Source organism: Colobus angolensis, unplaced genomic scaffold (assembly GCF_000951035.1).
Source record: "Colobus angolensis palliatus isolate OR3802 unplaced genomic scaffold, Cang.pa_1.0 Scaffold11, whole genome shotgun sequence".
NCBI classification, from domain to species: domain Eukaryota; kingdom Metazoa; phylum Chordata; class Mammalia; order Primates; family Cercopithecidae; genus Colobus; species Colobus angolensis.
In genome coordinates, this window is record NW_012112030.1 from 14,581,542 (window position 1) to 14,598,913 (window position 17,372).

At 37.3% G+C, this 17,372-nt stretch overlaps 1 protein-coding gene across 3 annotated transcripts in view; it reads right to left on the minus strand.

The window, feature by feature from the left end:
- PLCZ1 (phospholipase C, zeta 1) overlaps positions 1-17,372 on the minus strand; it is a 56,831-nt gene that overhangs the window by 7,656 nt on the left and 31,803 nt on the right. For 2 of the 3 annotated variants that reach the window (XM_011954769.1, XM_011954762.1), the window contains exons 7-12: positions 14,479-14,628; positions 10,846-10,930; positions 10,670-10,737; positions 8,969-9,125; positions 5,390-5,506; positions 4,145-4,314 (exon numbers count right to left, since the gene is read on the minus strand). In XM_011954769.1, the coding sequence (XP_011810159.1) occupies positions 4,145-4,314; positions 5,390-5,506; positions 8,969-9,125; positions 10,670-10,737; positions 10,846-10,930; positions 14,479-14,628 (747 nt within the window). Of the gene's footprint in view, positions 1-4,144; positions 4,315-5,389; positions 5,507-8,968; positions 9,126-10,669; positions 10,931-14,478; positions 14,629-17,372 lie in introns of all 3 variants that reach the window. The other variant, XM_011954753.1, reaches the window with a different exon arrangement.

Here is a 17,372-nt window from a genome sequence, read left to right on the forward strand (position 1 = left end):
TCAAGACCATCCTGGCCAACATGGTGAAACCCCGTCTCTACTAAATACAAAATACAAAAATTAGCTGGGTGTGATGGTGCGCACCTGTAGTCCCAACTACTTGGGAGGCTGGGGCAGGAGAATTGCTTGAATCCAGGAGGTGGAGTTTGCAGCGAGTCAAGTTCGTGCCATTGCACTCCAGCCTGGGGACAGAGCAAGACTCCGTCTCAAAATATATATATAAAATAATAATAATAATAATAACTATAAGATATAGCACAGGTATGTGTATTATATAAGTACTACATATATTATATAAGTAATACACAAGTATTATGTATATTATTTGGTTGCTATAGACAGTGAGTGTTCATAAATTATCATAGGATGAGGTAATAGCAAAAGTACAGGAAAATCAAATCGTGCTTTTGGCAGAAGATAGAATAAATTTGGGGTTTTATTTAAGATTGAGTAGACTGATTCAGCTGAAGTAAGGTTTATGTAGAGAAGAGACAGGAAATAAAGTTGGAAAGGAAGGATGGAGTCTTAATGTGAAAAGCCTTGAACATCAGCCACCTGACAATCAGTCTATATTTAATATGAATAAAACTTTGTTCAAGATCCATTTAAGCTAGAATATCTAAATTTCAGACTATTGATTTGTTCTGTGTAGCTGAAACTCCTACCCTTTTAGTTGATTAGTTTTAAGATTGTTTTGGACCTTATTTATATTGATTTGAAATGTTTACTTGGGAGTGGGCCCAATTCTCTCTTTTTTTTTTTTTTTAAACAGTCTCACTCCGTTGCCCACGGTGGAGTGCAATGGCATGATCTCAGCTCACTCCAACCTCCATCTCCCGGGTTCAAGCGATTCTCCTGCCTCAGCCTCCCGAGTAGCTGGGACTACAGGCACCTGCCACCACCCCCGGCTAACTTTTTGTATTTTTAGTAGAAACGGGGTTTCACCATGTTAGCCAGGCTGGTCTTGAACTCCTAACTCAGGTGATCCACCCACCTCAGCCTCCCAAAGTGCTGGGATTACAGACATGAGCCACCACGCCAGGCCCACATCTCTAATCCTTAAGGAATCCTCAGACAAATGGAGAAGACAAGTAACAAGTAAATAAACAATTATAAAACCTTATGATAGATGCCATGATGTATGCATGCAGAGTGTGTTACAGAAAACAGCAAAGCTACGAAAAGAAGCACAGCTAACTTAGCCAAGGAAAATGCTTTCAAAAAGACATGATTCTTAAGTCTTGAAAAGTGAGTCAAAATGCAATAGGCAGGTAAGGCTGAAAGAATGTTCTAGTTACAGGAAGAGCATACACAATTCATGGAGGTGAGTCATGGTTCAAGAAGGATCCTAGTTCCATATGGTTGTAGAACAGAGTGAAAGGCTAGAAGTGATGAGATAGGACAATGCGAGTAGGCCAAGGCCTAGCCAAGAAAGTAGTCAAGAGACACAAATAAATATTATGTATGCATGATAACATTAGCACTGTAGCAAAATCTCTCTGGTCAACTTGTGGAGAATAGATATGGAGGACTGAGACAGGCTACCTGAAACCATCAGGAAGCCAAAGAAATAGACCTGATGACAGATAGTAAATTCCTGATACAGGACAGCATCAAAGTAGGTCGGATCAAGAAAATGGAGAGGGAAAACATTTAGGAATAGAATCAGCAGAATTTAAAGTTGGTCTGGATGTGGGACATGAAGGCGATGTGGAAGATGAGAATGACTACCAATTTTCTTGTCTGAGCAGAGTGGAAGAATGGGGCCATTTGTTGACATTTAAATAAGAGTAGAAGTAGATTGGATTAGGAAGGAATGTTCAAGCTTTTAATATTTTAAGTTTGACAGAATGGTGGTTAAGGAGGTAAGGATGCTCAGTGAGCTAAAATATGCCTTTAGATTCCCAAAATGAGGTCTAATTAAAGACTTGAGCATTGTTGGTGGTGAAACTGTGAATGTTTATGTAACAGAACCCAAGGAGAATAGTTTGAGACAAGGTTCAAGGAAAGACTTTAATTAACATAAATATCTTAAGGGAAAGCAGAAAAAGAGGGAACCACATATAAAAATGACAACCACTTGGAAGGCAGGGGGTAAAAGGAGAATCCAGTCCCAGAGCACACAAAAGCGATGTGTGTAGAAATGGAAGGGATCTTCAAAGTGGCTGATTTGCCATTTCCTTTTACCAGATCACTACAAAAAGGATGCCAACATTATAATAGCATTGTAAAGTGAAGTCAGTGGTTAATACTTTGCCAGACCTTGAAGGAGTATTAACAATCCAGTGTTGTAGGCAATTGCTGCCTATTCACTAAATGCTTCTACATCAGAGTCACAAACTCCTTAACAGACAATGCAAAAGTCAGCTACATACTTCACAGGCACTGTTTCCTGCAATGGTCAGGGTCTTTCTAGTCCTGTTCATCTTTGCTATACATTCCACATTAATTTCTGGAAAAAGCTCTCAATCCTCCCATTCTCAGCTGAGATAAAGTGGCTAGGGCCTGAAGTAGACGTGGAGCATAGTTTCCCAAATCCTGTGGTATTACAATGGTGGAAAAAGGAGCTGAGCTAGGAAGAGTCGCAGGAGAAGCACATTCTGGAGGCCCCAGCATTTCCTGCACTCTAACAGCCAGGTAATGGGGAGCAGGGGAGCACCCAGCAGCTGGCAGAGCTTCACTAAGTAATGACGTGCTGGCCAGGGGCAGAAACATAAGTACTTACAAAATTCCTGTAGGATCTGAGATGATTTATACAGTTCTGGGAGTAACTAGTTAAATGGAAAGAGGGATCAGCGAAACCGTACCCACTCTATTGATTTGCAAACAACAAGTACAGTTATAACCTAAAACAGAATTGCTCATAAGTAAGTGGAGAGAAAAAGCAACTAGAGGTTTTTCAAAAGATTTGGTGACATTTTAAAAAGAAAATAAACATAGCACTTAGGTTAGAGAGGAGTAAGAAAGACGTTTTGAAAAGTCTTTACTAATGGAAACAAATCTTAGACAACCGCTTTTATGCTCCATAAGGTTTTACAGGATGTAATAAAAGATAAAATAATAAGACAAGAGTCTGGAGGAAGGGTGCTAGGTGGGATACAGACAGAAATAAAAAGGAAGCAGCCGGGCGCGGTGGCTCAAGCCTGTAATCCCAGCACTTTGGGAGGCTGAGACGGGCGGATCACAAGGTCAGGAGATCGAGACCATCCTGGCTAACACGGTGAAACCCCGTCTCTACTAAAAATACAAAAAACTAGCCGGGCGAGGTGGCGGGCGCCTGCAGTCCCAGCTACTCGGGAGGCTGAGGCAGGAGAATGGCGTAAACCCGGGAGGCGGAGCTTGCAGTGAGCTGAGATCCGGCCACTGCACTCCAGCCCGGGCGACAGAGCAAGACTCCGTCTCAAAAAAAAAAAAAAAAAGAAAGAAAAAGGAAGCAATATGAGGTCAACCGCAATGGGGCAGGAGGACTAATGATGCAGGATAAAAAAAAATCATTTCTACATTAAAATCAGTAAAGAACAAAATCAAATGCAGACTTTGAATCATGAACATAAAGAAAAAATGTTAAAAGCTCTCCCAACATGCAGAGGAAATGGGAGTATGTTGAAGTTGACACAAATTAATAGACACAGAAGACAGATACTGGAGAAAGACATATGGGTGATTTTTCTTTTTAAGTAATCAAATGATATTCACAGGCATATGGGGTAGGAGGAAATCCTGACCTACAAAAGCCTAATCGTGGAGACTGAGGAAAAGACAAGGGCTCCTAAAATTTCCAGGTAAAATTCATCAAAGGCAAGAAAAAGTAACATGCTCACAAGCTAATTAGTGGGCTGAACTGAGACCTGTATCTCACAATATTAAATGCCTAAATACAATGAAATCATCTAAGTAGAACTTGGAGAGGAGAAGGTTTTAGCCTCAATATGTCTATTCACAGGCAGATAATCATTCACGTAAAATTGCAACAGGAAGACATTTTTCAGGTATAGAAGGATACTGAAATGCTACCCACATGTAGTACCTAAAAAGATTAACAGAAATACAAAATAAATTAAAGCAAATCAGTGGAATTCAAAATACTAATGTACACTATCTAGTTTATATAATAACCAAAAAATATAAAAGTTGTTAATCTTACCCTTATTGTAAGTGTAATTGGCATACTCTCTTTTATGTCACTTGGGTTAAAGTATGATTCACTCTCTCTTAAGAAATGTGGTTTCAAAATATATCCAGAACCACCATTATCCAAAAATTTCCCATTTTGCAGATCCATAGGCAGACCAGGGGTCTGGAAATTTAAAGCCACTGTAAGAAAGAAGTTTTGACATTGTCAGGTAATAGAGAATACAAATAAAGGAACACAAACCATTTACTGAAATCTAATCATGGATTCTATATCCCCAAATGTTCTATGAGCAAGCATCATTAGCCTAATAATTCATGATTTTTAAAACTCCTTCTCCTGCCATGTCTATATTAAGGTATATTGATGCGTTCCAAAGTTTAATCTGTAAGTAAATTACTACATGGCTTTGAGTAAAGAAATCAAAATGGTGTCCAGTATAGATTATAGAATAACAATGTTCATGTCAGGTAACACTTAAGAAATATCAGAACAAAGAGTATCAGTGCATTAAATGCAAGAGGTAAAGACACCAACTATGTCACACATTTTCACGTCCATGAGATGCTGTTGTCACTTGAGGAGAAAGTGAGAAACAGGCAAAGCAATAATTGTCGTTAAAATATGGAAGCACCTCGGTATAGGCTGGTAAATAGCCACTGTAGACAGTACCACACTCTGCCCTCCACCCAGCCCCACTATCCCCACTCCTCCTCACATCTACAGGCCTTGCCACAATCCGGTAGAAGAAGGGTAACACCTGGTACTTTCTGACCGGTTAGTGCAGTGCTGTCCTAGCTGTGCAGTTTGAAATAAGGGTCTGGTGAGGGCAAATAACCAGGTTATGCAATCTTATTCACTTTTCAAAACTGTGAATGTAGAAGCTCATGTAAAGTGTAAATGATAGAGGTCACTTGATTTGAAGAGGCCTTGAGCATATCTCAAGCAAAGAAATTTGATTTTCAATGTCCATTTGGTTTTCCTTGTTCCCTTCCTCCACTTCACATGCCTCATATTAACTCCTCATGAATTTAACCACCATTCCCCCAAGCAATCACCAAGATTTACCCCGCTTCAACCCAGATAGGAATGACTTCAACTCTTAAAACACATGACTCACCATTAGTGCCTGACCCCAAAACCCCCAGGCCAAAAAATCTTTTACAGAAAGCCCTTTTCACGAGTTTTTCATACATTCATAAAATAAATTCATTTTATGTTACTTCTGCAAACAACTCAATATCCTATATAACATACCCATTTGACAGCCTATATTCCAAAATTCTTGGGGATTAAAATTAGAAGAGTCTGCTCTTGTTGCTTTGGGATATATTCTGGTAATGAACTTCCTGGTGTGAAAAATAAACTCATGGACTGAAAAAGAATTATTAAAACATTGTGAAAGAATTCAAATAAATTAAATAAGCCACTATTTCTTATGTATATGTATATATATATCATATAATTCTATAATAGTTTCAACAATTTTGGTATGTATTGTCTTGGCAAAAATTTGCAATTCATGAATATCAAAATAAATCCATGCCTTTATGTTTACAGTATAATTCACTATTATTTAGATGTTAGTGACAATTTTATCATAAAATTTATGTACACTGATCATTCCAGGACAAAATTGATTAATTTATATAATTTTTACATCCAAATTATTTCACTTTGTTGTAAGAATACATAAAACTCCAAAATATACTCCATTCATTTTTCAAAACAAAAGCAGCATTTTCCCTCATTATTTTTCCACTTTGATTTTCACAGTAGGACAGAATCACATCAAAGTCACACAAAGCTATATGATTCCAGCTAAATTAATCCAATTAATCCTACTGAACATTTCACAGGTTCTCAGGAGTTAAAGGCACCCCAAAGTTGTCCAGTTCAACTTCCAATCCCTTCACTCCAGCATCTTCCCCCAAAGTTTATTCAATCTGTGTTTACATCTCTCCACTGAAAAACTCTCAATGCTTTTAATTATTTCAAATGTCGTTCTTACTGGGATAATCTCTATGTACTTGAAGTATACACACAAACAAGAACAAACATACACACACGGTCTGTACAGAATCTATACACAGTTTCTGTACATATTCTTTGTGTTTCTTCTTATCTATATAATATTTAAGTCACTTGAGATTCAAACTAATTTAAACCCTTTACTATTTGGCACCTTCTTCATATTTTTGAACACAGATTTCATGCTTCTCCAAGGTTTTTCTTTTTTCATTAAACAGATCCGCTTTCTGCAACCATTCCTGCTGATATAGTGACTCATCATGGGAGAATGCCTTTTGCTTATGGCTCACTTCATTTGCTAATCCAACTAGAATAGAATCACCTCTCCCCTCACCCTAAATACTATTATTTAGGAAGCACTGTCAAATTAAAAATTACAGTTAATTTTATCAATAATTATTTTCAAAAGTTACACATTCCTTGAGAGAAAGTTTATTTTGAAACCATGAGTGTATAAATGCAGCATAGGTGTCCAAGTATCATGCTCCCTTATCTAGTCCTAACAGATGTCTGTCCTTAGGCAAAACACATACTCTTCTGAGTCTTAATGTTTCTCATTTACAAAGTAATAAATGTGAATGATGACTAAGGTCTCATAACATAATATGATTTTGCTATTTCTGAGATTATCCTTTAGAAATTAAACATGTTCGTTATTACAAATGCAGTTCATGTTTACTGTAAAACACGAGGACATCAAAGAACAAATAAAACCATATATCATCATTCAATTGATAACCACTGATAACTCCTTGATATATATCCTCCCATTCTTTTGTATGTGTGTAATTTTTAGTTGAATGATAATGTTTGTTCCCTTTCACAAACCGCTATTCTTATTTAGTCAAATAATGTGAACATCATTTCATTTCAATAATATTCATCTACAACATTATTTTTAATTTTTATTATGTTTATAATAATAATTGGCATCCTTGAAGTTAAACCTTTGCTGACATCATTATTTACTATTAACATTGATTATTTACTATTAAACAAGAAAAATGCTCTATACTCCTTCAAAGAAATGGTAATGCTATACTTTGACTTTACTCAGAATATCCAATTCCTTTCCAAAATGTTTGCAAGTATTTAATATGATGAGAGTAATAAAATTATAATTTATTTATGCTGTGCCTACAGGTCCTGTCCTCATGAACAACAACAAAAATTCAATAATTTAAAGGAACAGAGACCAGTAAAGCATGTCATTCAAACTCTCTTAACCATACCTTACAGTAAGAAATACATTTTACAATCCAACACACATGCACCATGCACAATTGCTTCATAAAACCATATTTATTATTACTGCTTGCAATACACTTCTATTCTATTCTATTCTATTCTATTCTATTCTATTCTGTTCTTTAACTGTAGTCCAGACCTACTGAATTAATTTTTGGTTACAACACACAGGTTAAAAAAGGAAAAGAGCCTTTAAAAAATCCAGGATCTCTCTAATAGATAGTTAGAGAATATTAACTAAAGTATACTTCAAAATCTTTGGGTATCTAAGACCAGCCCAATAAGGTTAATCATTAAATCTCTCAGAATCTGCAATCCCAAATAGTCAGCAACTTTTCTCAAGTCAATTGCGGGTGCTTATTTTCCTTCTGTGGTATTTCTACACAAGATGGTAGATTGCATTTTTTTAACTTTTAATTTTTGGGGGTACATAGATAAATATATTTATGGAGTACATGAGATATTTGGATACAGACATACAATGTCTAGTAACACATCAGGGTAAGTGGTGTATCCATCACCCCAAGCATTTATCCTTTGTGTAACAAACAGTCCAATTATACTCTTTTAGTTATTTTTAAATGTACTATAAACTATTGTTGACTGTGGTCACCTGTTGCACTATCAAATACTATGTCTTATTTATTCTATCCAACTATAGCTTTGTATCCATTATTGTCCCTACTTCCCCCATACCCCTACTACTAAAAACAATTGCCATTTTTTGAGAATTAGCAGAGTCACCTGGCTGTTAAGTTAGTTGCTCATTCCCTTTTAAGTTTGGGACATTTCCCACATAATGAGTCTTCTTCCCATTCTCTCTCTCAGGCCCCGTTTTACTTTGGGCACTGCCAAACCACCTCAGTTTTAGAATTAGGGGCAGTCAAAAGAAGATGCAGAGACAGATGGCACCTCCGAAGGTGTGCAGTGGGGCGTGCACACTCTGCACAGCCATCTGGTAGTCCAGCCTGGGCGCCATTTCTTCCCCTTTCACCGTAGATATAGAGCCTTCAAGTCTGATTAACCCTACCCTCTTCAATGCCTATTAAATCCACAAAGTTCATCCTGTCTCCGCTCTCACTGCCATACATCTTTGTTACCACCTTCCTGCCTGCAGTCTCACCCTTTGGCTGCTATCAGAGGTATCGTTTAGAAATACAGTGGATCATGCCGCTCCTGAGAGTTCAATTTTCTCCTGCTCACCTTCGCTTCCAGGACAAAGTTCAAGCCTTCTGATTTGGCTCTGCCTCCCTCTGCAGCCCTGCCACTGCTCTCCTATACAAACTACTCACCACAGTCCCCCAACCCTCAACAAAAGTGGCCACATCGGACATTCTCAATCAAAATGTCATGGCTTAGGAAAGTTAATTAATGGCTAAGTTCTATGAAATAAAACTTAATGAGACCTGAGGTATGTAACCCCATTCTAAATTATGTTAAATATGTTGAAATTTTATGAGAATATACATTTTATAAATATCACTGAGCAATCTTAACACCCTAGCAGTGACTCTAACTCGTTTAAACATTTCATCTATTTGAGTCACAAAAATTTACCTCTCAATTTTGAAAGTTTTCGGGCTTGTGTCTCCCCAATAGAATTATTTTCATTAAATTGCTGATACAATCTTGAATGTTGAAAGCTTTTGAACTTCTCAGCTTTAGTATAAATGACAAGATCAGATAAGGCCAGAGCAATTTTTAGCTTCCTGGTCTAAAAATAAAATGCAGTAATTTTACATTTTTATGCTAATCATTGGGAAAAAAATCTTTTTCTAGTAAAGAAAATACACTTTCAAATAAAGGATTTTCATCTTTTCATAAGATTATCTCCTCAAACACCATTTGGATTAACTTAATGTGATTATTTTTGGGAACAGAAATATTTAATGTGAATATAAGCTAGTTTAAATTTAAAAATCATGATCAATGTAATAAGTATTGAGGACCACAATTTTTACTGTTATTTTTTCCTAAAGATCTCAGTGTATTCTCATGAATTTTATAAACTTAGGAATTTTCGTCATGAATAAATTTATACTGAAATGACTTCTATTACATAGTGAACATTTGCCATTTCACAACCTGGCATCTATTTCTTTTACACTTCTTTTTAGCCATTTCCCAAGTTTTGTTTTGGGAAAACATTTCTTGCTCATGCTCAATCCGAGTCACGCAGATTGGACCAGCTAAACAGAGCTGTGCATTCCCCTAGCAACAGTAATTGGTTCAGGGATGTGCACATAACCAGATCAGAGCCAACGTACAAAAAAAAAAAAAAAAAAATTGCTTGCTCTACCAAGAGATAGGCATTCCACTGGACTTGAAGCTGAAATGATATAAAGCTGAATCCTTGCAATAGCCATGCACCAACACAGAGAAAGTGGGAGCAAAGCTGGAGAAAGAACTGAAGTTCTGCTGACTTTATGTGAGACACTATATCAAGTCATTTTTGAAATTAAAATCCCTTTCACTGAACTTTTCATCTATGTAAGTCAATTAATTAATTATCATTTTATTTAAACCAGCTGGATTGGTTTTGTGTCACATGCAACCTAATATATTTTGTTTCATCATGCTAATGTGTGTACATATAACACTATGTATTATAAACATTGAATCTTGTCTTTGCCTTTACTTCAGACCAGGGAAATTATGTTGTGTATCTCTGCATCTGTTGCACTTTGCACAAAGCCTGCTTCATAAGAATGCATAATATTTATCAACTATAGACAATTTTTTTTTTTTTTTTGAAACAGGATCTCATTCTGTTGCTCAGGCTGGAGTGCAATGGCGCCATCTCGGCTCACTGCAACCTCCGCCTCCCAGGTTCAAGCAATTCTCCTGCTTCAGCGTCACAAGTAGCTGGAACTACAGGCATGCGCCACCATGCCTGGCTAATTTTTGTATTTTTAGTAGAGACGGGGTTTCACCATGTTGGCCAGGCTGATCTCAAACTCCTGACCTCATATGATCCGTGCACCTCGGCCTCCCAAAGTGCTGGGATTACAGGCATGAGCCACCCACCATGCTCAGCCTAGAGAAAAAAAAAATTTAAGTAGCTAACATAGGAAAAGAGACAATTTAAAAAATTCATCTTCCACCATCAATGTTTTCAAAGTAAATTGTAAATGATAGACTAGAGTTTTTATAAGAAGGAAAATGATTTTTCTCCAGAATTTAAAAAAATTCTCCACCAAGAATAAAATTAGAAAACTTTCCACTCATTTGTAAGATTTTCACAAAGCACCACCTCACCTTCTTTTTCTTGAAAAGCATTACTCCAGGTAACTTTTTTACCCCTGTTTCCTTGTCTTGATTGTCTCCTAAAACAGATTCGAATATTTCTGATTCTTTGAATTTCTCCTCCTCCTCCTCCTCCTCCTCCTCCTCCTCCAGATCTGCCACTTCTTCTTCCCATTCCTCCACCTTACCACGCTTATCAGAACCTTTTCTGTCATGGGTTTCCTTTAAGGTTCCTATTTTCTTATTTTTAACTAATACTTTGAATTTTAGTGCCTAAGGAAACAATTTGAGAGATAACAAGTTCACATTTACAAGTCAATTTTCATTGTAACAGTCATTGAAAAGTGTTTCACTATATTTCCAATTAGCCTACAGTAAAAAGATATGTAAGAACTCCATTTTTTCCCATACCCCTATTCACACCTCAGTAAAGGAATGAATACAGTGATACAATGCTATTGATTGTAATTCACCAAAAAATAAGGCTGTTATGATTGAGACTTACCATATGCCATTTCTTTTATATTTCACAAGTTGGTACTATTCCAAAAATTTGAAATATGTGAAAAGTATATACATAAATACTTACCATGATATTGCAATTAAAATGTTACAACTTCTGGTAGCAAGTGCTTCAGCTCATCATTTTCTTATCCAACATTAAAAAGTATTAAATGAAATCAGGTATATTAAAATGTCTATCATAAATGTCTGGCATCTAGTATAGACTAAATTAAAGATTTGTAATAAAGACTCTTCAAATTTCTTCTGTATTACACATAAGCATCATTCTTTCATTAACTTAATATTTTCTGTCCATCAAATTTAGAAGTATAGCAAAATTTACCATCAGTGTCACTTGTGCTAAATTCGAAGATTTCTGGTTCCATTCTTTCACTTGGCTATGATTCGGGTTTAATCTTTGATGCTATGTTTCCAGCACTTTGCAAAACTCTTTACTATTTCTTTCCTGCCACAATTGAACACACTGAGTCTGTGGGCATTCTTATGCAGCAAAAGAACTGTGCTCTTTCCAAATTTCCTTAATTTAGTAAGTACATTTAAGTGCCGGCTCTGTTATATACAATGCTGAAATCTGGGTTATAAAGTCAAGTCCTTCTCTCCAAGGAGCTTTGATTTTCCTTTCCATTTTGTCATCCTCAGGTATCCATTCAAATTACTCCATCATCTCGGGTCTTCCCTCTTTCACAATGACCCTTATAATACTCTCTACTGCAGAGTTTACCAAATGCACTCTGCAATCCTATGCATTAAGAATATTATCAGAAGCGCTTGGGAAAGGGACACATTCCTAGGATCTGCTTCAAAATGAGGGAACCAGAATCTTGAATTGTGGGCTGGAATTGGGCCTCCTTAACAAGTCTCTAGGCAATTATTTTATACACAAGGACTGAATATTGTAGGATAAGGTAATTTTTTTTTTTTTGAGGCGGAGTCTCACTCTGTCACCCAGGATGGAGTGTAGTGACATGATCTCAGCTCACTGCAACCTCCACCTCCCAGATTCAAGAGATTCTACTGCCTCAGCCTCCTGAGTAGCTGGGATTACACGGTAACTTTAATTCTTCATTTACTCTTTGAAAAGCACCTCCCTGCTTTAGTATGGAGCTAAAATTTGAATGAAAGCTATGTACGGGAATGCTAGAAAAATAGATTCATATATAATAGGAAGAGGGATTCTCTTCCAAGAAAGTTTAAAATTATTGTAAGTTCCAGAATTGGGCTATAATTCGGGTTTAATCTTTGATGCTATGTTTCCAGCACTTTGCAAAATTCTTTACTATTTATTTTCTGCCACAGTTGAACACATTGGGTCTGTAGGCATTCTTACGCGGCAGAAGAACCGTGGTCTTTCCATTTATCACACAATTCATTTTTTTCTGTCTCAGTTCTATCATCAGCCCTATATTTCTTGTCACTGGTGTCACAACACTTGAAAATTTTTCACTGATTTAAATAAAATGTTAAAAGAAGTAAAATTTGAGGATCTTCCAAATTTATTATGCCAAGGAGAAAAGTTCAGCCCTGGAAACTTAAGTCATGTACAGCTGTTTTTCTTCAATGGTGCATGACCATTGCTTTCTGACCTTTGTGTTGAGATGTTATACATTGACCAGACTCCCCATTTTTATTCAAACGTAGACTAAATGACCTTAGAGATAGAGAACCTTGTGATTACCTCTTTACAATAGAATGTTAAGCAAACTCCTTAGAGTGTAATCAACAGTAGCCAATCAAATCTTAAATCTATATGTTAGCCATTGTATGGAAAATACTGTACTTCTGTTCTGCACTTCTGTTTTTGTCTGTAAAAAACAATTTTCACTGTTTCCCACACCAGGAGCAATGACTACCGTTCTTTGCTGTCTGTGTGTCCCAGAAAGTTACCCTCACACTTTGCACTTGAATAAATCCTTCTAACTGAATCCCGAGCCTTTTGATTATTTTAGGTTGGCAAAAATAATAATAATAAGGAAAAAATAGAAGGAAATACTCAAATATTACAAAAAAATTGTTATGTCTAGCAAAAATGAACACATGTTAGAACCAAACTATTTGCGGTTAGACAACACTATTCACCAAAAAGAAAGTTTATTTATAATCTGATAAAATTTGGGATAGGGAGAAAGGCCCAGCAAAGAAAACTAAGCAGGAGTGGTCAAAGAGGAGTGAGGGAAGGCTAAAGAATGTGGTGTTATAACAGAAAGTGTTTCAGGGAAAGGAAGTGAAGGTCCACAGTATTGAATGTTAATGAGAGGACAACCAGATGAAGACTAGAAGAGGTTCATTAGAATTTATCAGTAAGAAAATATTTGATGAATGTGATGGGAACTTTCCTGTGAAGTAATTAGAAGAGAAAGAGGGACTAAATAGGTTGCAAGGAGTCAAGAAAATGAAAATTTGGGCTGTGAGAGGAAGTAATTTCTTTCTTTTTTTTTCAACAAGACAGAGTTTCACTCTTGTTGCCCAAGCTGGAGCGCAATAGCTCAATCTTGGCTCACTGTAACCTCCGCCTCCCGGATTCAAGTGATTCTCCTGCCTCAGCCTTCCTAGTAGCTGGGATTACAGGTGGATGCCATGACATCCAGCTAATTTTTGTATTTTTAGTAGAGACAGGGTTTCCCCATATTGCTCAAGGCTGGTTTCGAACTCCTGACCTCAGGGTATCCACCCGCCTCGGCCTCCCAAGGTGCTGGGATTACAGGCATGAGCCGCCACACCTCACCATAGAAAGGGAGTAATAAAGAGACAGCCTGAGAGAGAAGTGAAGTCCTGATGGTAGATGTGGACATGATTTTTCAAAGCAAATACTTCAGTATGCTCTAATTAAGATGGAAAGGGTCATAGAGACAGGGAAATTGAAAAGAGTAGATTTTTTAAAGGCGAACCTGCTACCCAGCTGTTGAGATGTTGGGTACTGACTCTGTTTATAGTCTAGAACTTTTACTACTTTCTAGAACTTTTGCCTGTGAAACATACTAAATTTCTGGTCCCTAATACTAATTACTTTGATATTGTGGACCCATGGGGTAGGAGACACAATCAAAATGTGGGTTTTACATATGTATACACACACACACACACACACACACATACATATAATATAATTTTTATTGAAATACATTCACCTAAATGTTCATGAGAACATTCCCTAGGCAACATTGCAAAGATAACCTGCTCTACATGATCAAAACTAAGCATTTTCATTGGTCTCTAGCCCAGTTTCACGGGCCAATATAATAGTGACATGTTTTCATGGGCTTTTTTCTTAACCTGAGTTTCTCAGAAAAAAATGTTACCTCTGGTGATGGTAGAGTATCAGGAAAATCAGCAAGCATATCAGAAAGCAAGGACTCTCCAAAAGTCGTCTGCAAATTGTCTGCCATTATTTCTTGTTGGGCAGGGGAGCAGTGATTTTCTAAAGAGAGCACCACTGGGTAGTCAGATGTCTAAAAAAGTAACCATTACTATGGTTATTCATCAAAACTTCTAAATAATTATAATGCAATTAATATAAGTGCTTAATGTATTTTAAAACTTACTTCAAACGTTTAGTACCTTTGCAAAATAAGTATTCTTTAAACTGAAAGTACTTTTGAGTTTGGCAAAACAGAGACCATTAAATCTGTATTAAAAGAAAAATGTATTACTATTTGCACCAAAAGAATAGGAACACCTGAAGCATCCATCAGTGAATACTTATGTAAATAAATTATACTGGCCGGGTTCAGTGGCTCACACCTGTAATCCCTGCACTTTGGAAGGCTGAGGCGGGCAGATCACGAGGTCAGGAGATTGAGACCATCCTGGCTAACGCGGTGAAACCCCATCTCTACTAAAATTATAAAAATTATCCAGGTGTGGTGGTGTGTGCCTGTAATCTCAGATACTCAGGAAGCTAAGGCAAGAGAATCACTTGAACCCAGGAGGTGATTGCAGTGAGCCGAGGTCGCGCCATTGCATTCCAGCCTGGGTGACAGAGCAAGACTCCATCTCAAAAATAACAGTAATAATAATAATAAATAAATTATACCATATCCATATAAAGGAATGATATAGACCAATTAAGAAGGCAGGATGAGCACAGTGGCTCATACCTGTAATCCCAGCACTTTGGGAAGCTGAGGCAGGTGGATCCCCTGGGGTCAGGAGTTCGAGACCAGGCTGGCCAACATGGCGAAACCCTGTTTCTACTAACAATGCAAAAAAAAAAAAAAAAAAATTAGCTGGGCATGGTGGCAGGTGCCTGTAATCCCAGTTACCTGGGAGGCTGAGCCAGAATTGCTTGAACTGGGAGGTGGAGATTGCAGTGAGCCGAGATTGCACCATTGCACTCCAGCCTGGGTGATGGAATGAGACTCTGTCTCAAAACTAAAAAATAAAAAAAGAAGAAGACAGAGATATCTATACTACTATAGAAAGTTATCCATGGATTTATGAAGAAAAGCAAGTTACCAAAAAGTAGCATGCTATATTTTTATTGTTAATATACAAATATTTAGAGATTTTAAAACATGAAACAACAACATTATTAACACTGATGAGTAAGGGGAAATGTTAATATTCTGCTTTTTCAATTTTAAGTTCCGTAATCAAAACTCATTGTTTTAGAAATAGAAACAAAGATAAAGATATTTCCAGTTTCTAATAGCAAGGGAGTTTTTTTAAGCGAAGGTGGCTCTACAAAGGGATTTTCTGCCCTTTCTCACTGCTGTAACTTCAAAACTTGCCATAAAATAGGGAACAAAACATCATTGGATCTTATTTAGGATTTTTTTCTTTGCTTTGATTTCATATATACTTATCAGGGCACAAATTTACCAATTTGTAAACAAGCCAGGGAATCACAAGTCTTGCTGCATTTTCACAGCACTCAGAACAGGGCAGATTATTACTATGTCTTTTTAATGTATGAGTGTTTTGCTCTGTGGCTGCTGTGAAAAAAATTACTACAAACCTTTGTGGCTTAAAACAGTAACATTTATTCTCTCACCATCTAGTCACCAGAAGTTTGAAATCAGTTTCACTGGTCTGAAATCAAGGTGTTGGTAAGGCTGCACTCCCTTGGAAGGCACTGGGGAAGAATCCTCCTTGTCTCTTCCAGGTTTGGGTGGCTGCCCACATTCCTCAGCTTGTGGCCACATCTCTCTAATCTCTGTCCCTGTCTTCCCATTGCCTTCTCCTCTGTTGTATCAAATTTCTCTCTACTTCCTTCTTATAAAAGTTCATACGATGGTGTTTAGGGCCCTCTCAGATAATCCAGAATAATCTCCCCATCTAGAGGTTCTTAACTTCATTACATCTACAAAGACATTTTTTCCAAATAAAACAACATTTACAACTTCCAGGAATTAAAACTTAATATTTTTGGAAGCCCTTATTTGACCTATACAATAACCTTCTCAACTAGAGTGAGTCCATTGACTCACTCTGACCCCAACAGAATAGTGTACAGTTTTTTCTAAATATAAATAATTCTGAGACTGGGGCAAAGTGATGGCCTAAAAGCTGGATTCTTCCCCTGATATCACTGATGTCATTTCTCTATCTTCTTGGCTCCATCCTCTGGGAAGATCCACTTTCTTTTATCTTCCTTGGCCACATTGAAGGTGGATGTTGAGGAGTTTGCTCTCTTGAAAGCCAAGCAATGTTTGCAGTGCATTTCCTTACTAAAGGCTGTTTTAAGGCTGACCTAAGAGTCATACTTGTGGGTTTTTTGGGATTTTTTGGGCAATTTAAGTCCCTCAAAACTTAGATTTCTTATGTATGTATTCTCATAAGTTCACGCAACTAGACCCAAGGTTTTTTCCTAGTCATAATTATCATCTATTTAATTTCATGTCCTCTTTTTCCAAATGAATAGTGACTACCTTGAGTTGGAAGTCTAAACTTTAATCTGATCTATGCTGCAAAACTGAGGCAGCTTGTTCAGCTGGGAAAACTCATTGACTCTCCATTGCTCAAAGCCTTGTTTAAAATCTCACTTCTTGAAGATGGCCGAATAGGAACAGCTCCAGTCTCCAACTCCCAGTGGGAGTGACACAGAAGACCGGTGATTTCTGCATTTTCAACAGAGGTACTGGGGTCATCTCACTAGGAAGTGCCGGACAATCGGTGCTGGTCAGCTGCTGCAGCCCGACCAGCGAGAGCTGAAGCAGGGCGAGGCATCGCCTCACCTGGGAAGCGCAAGGGG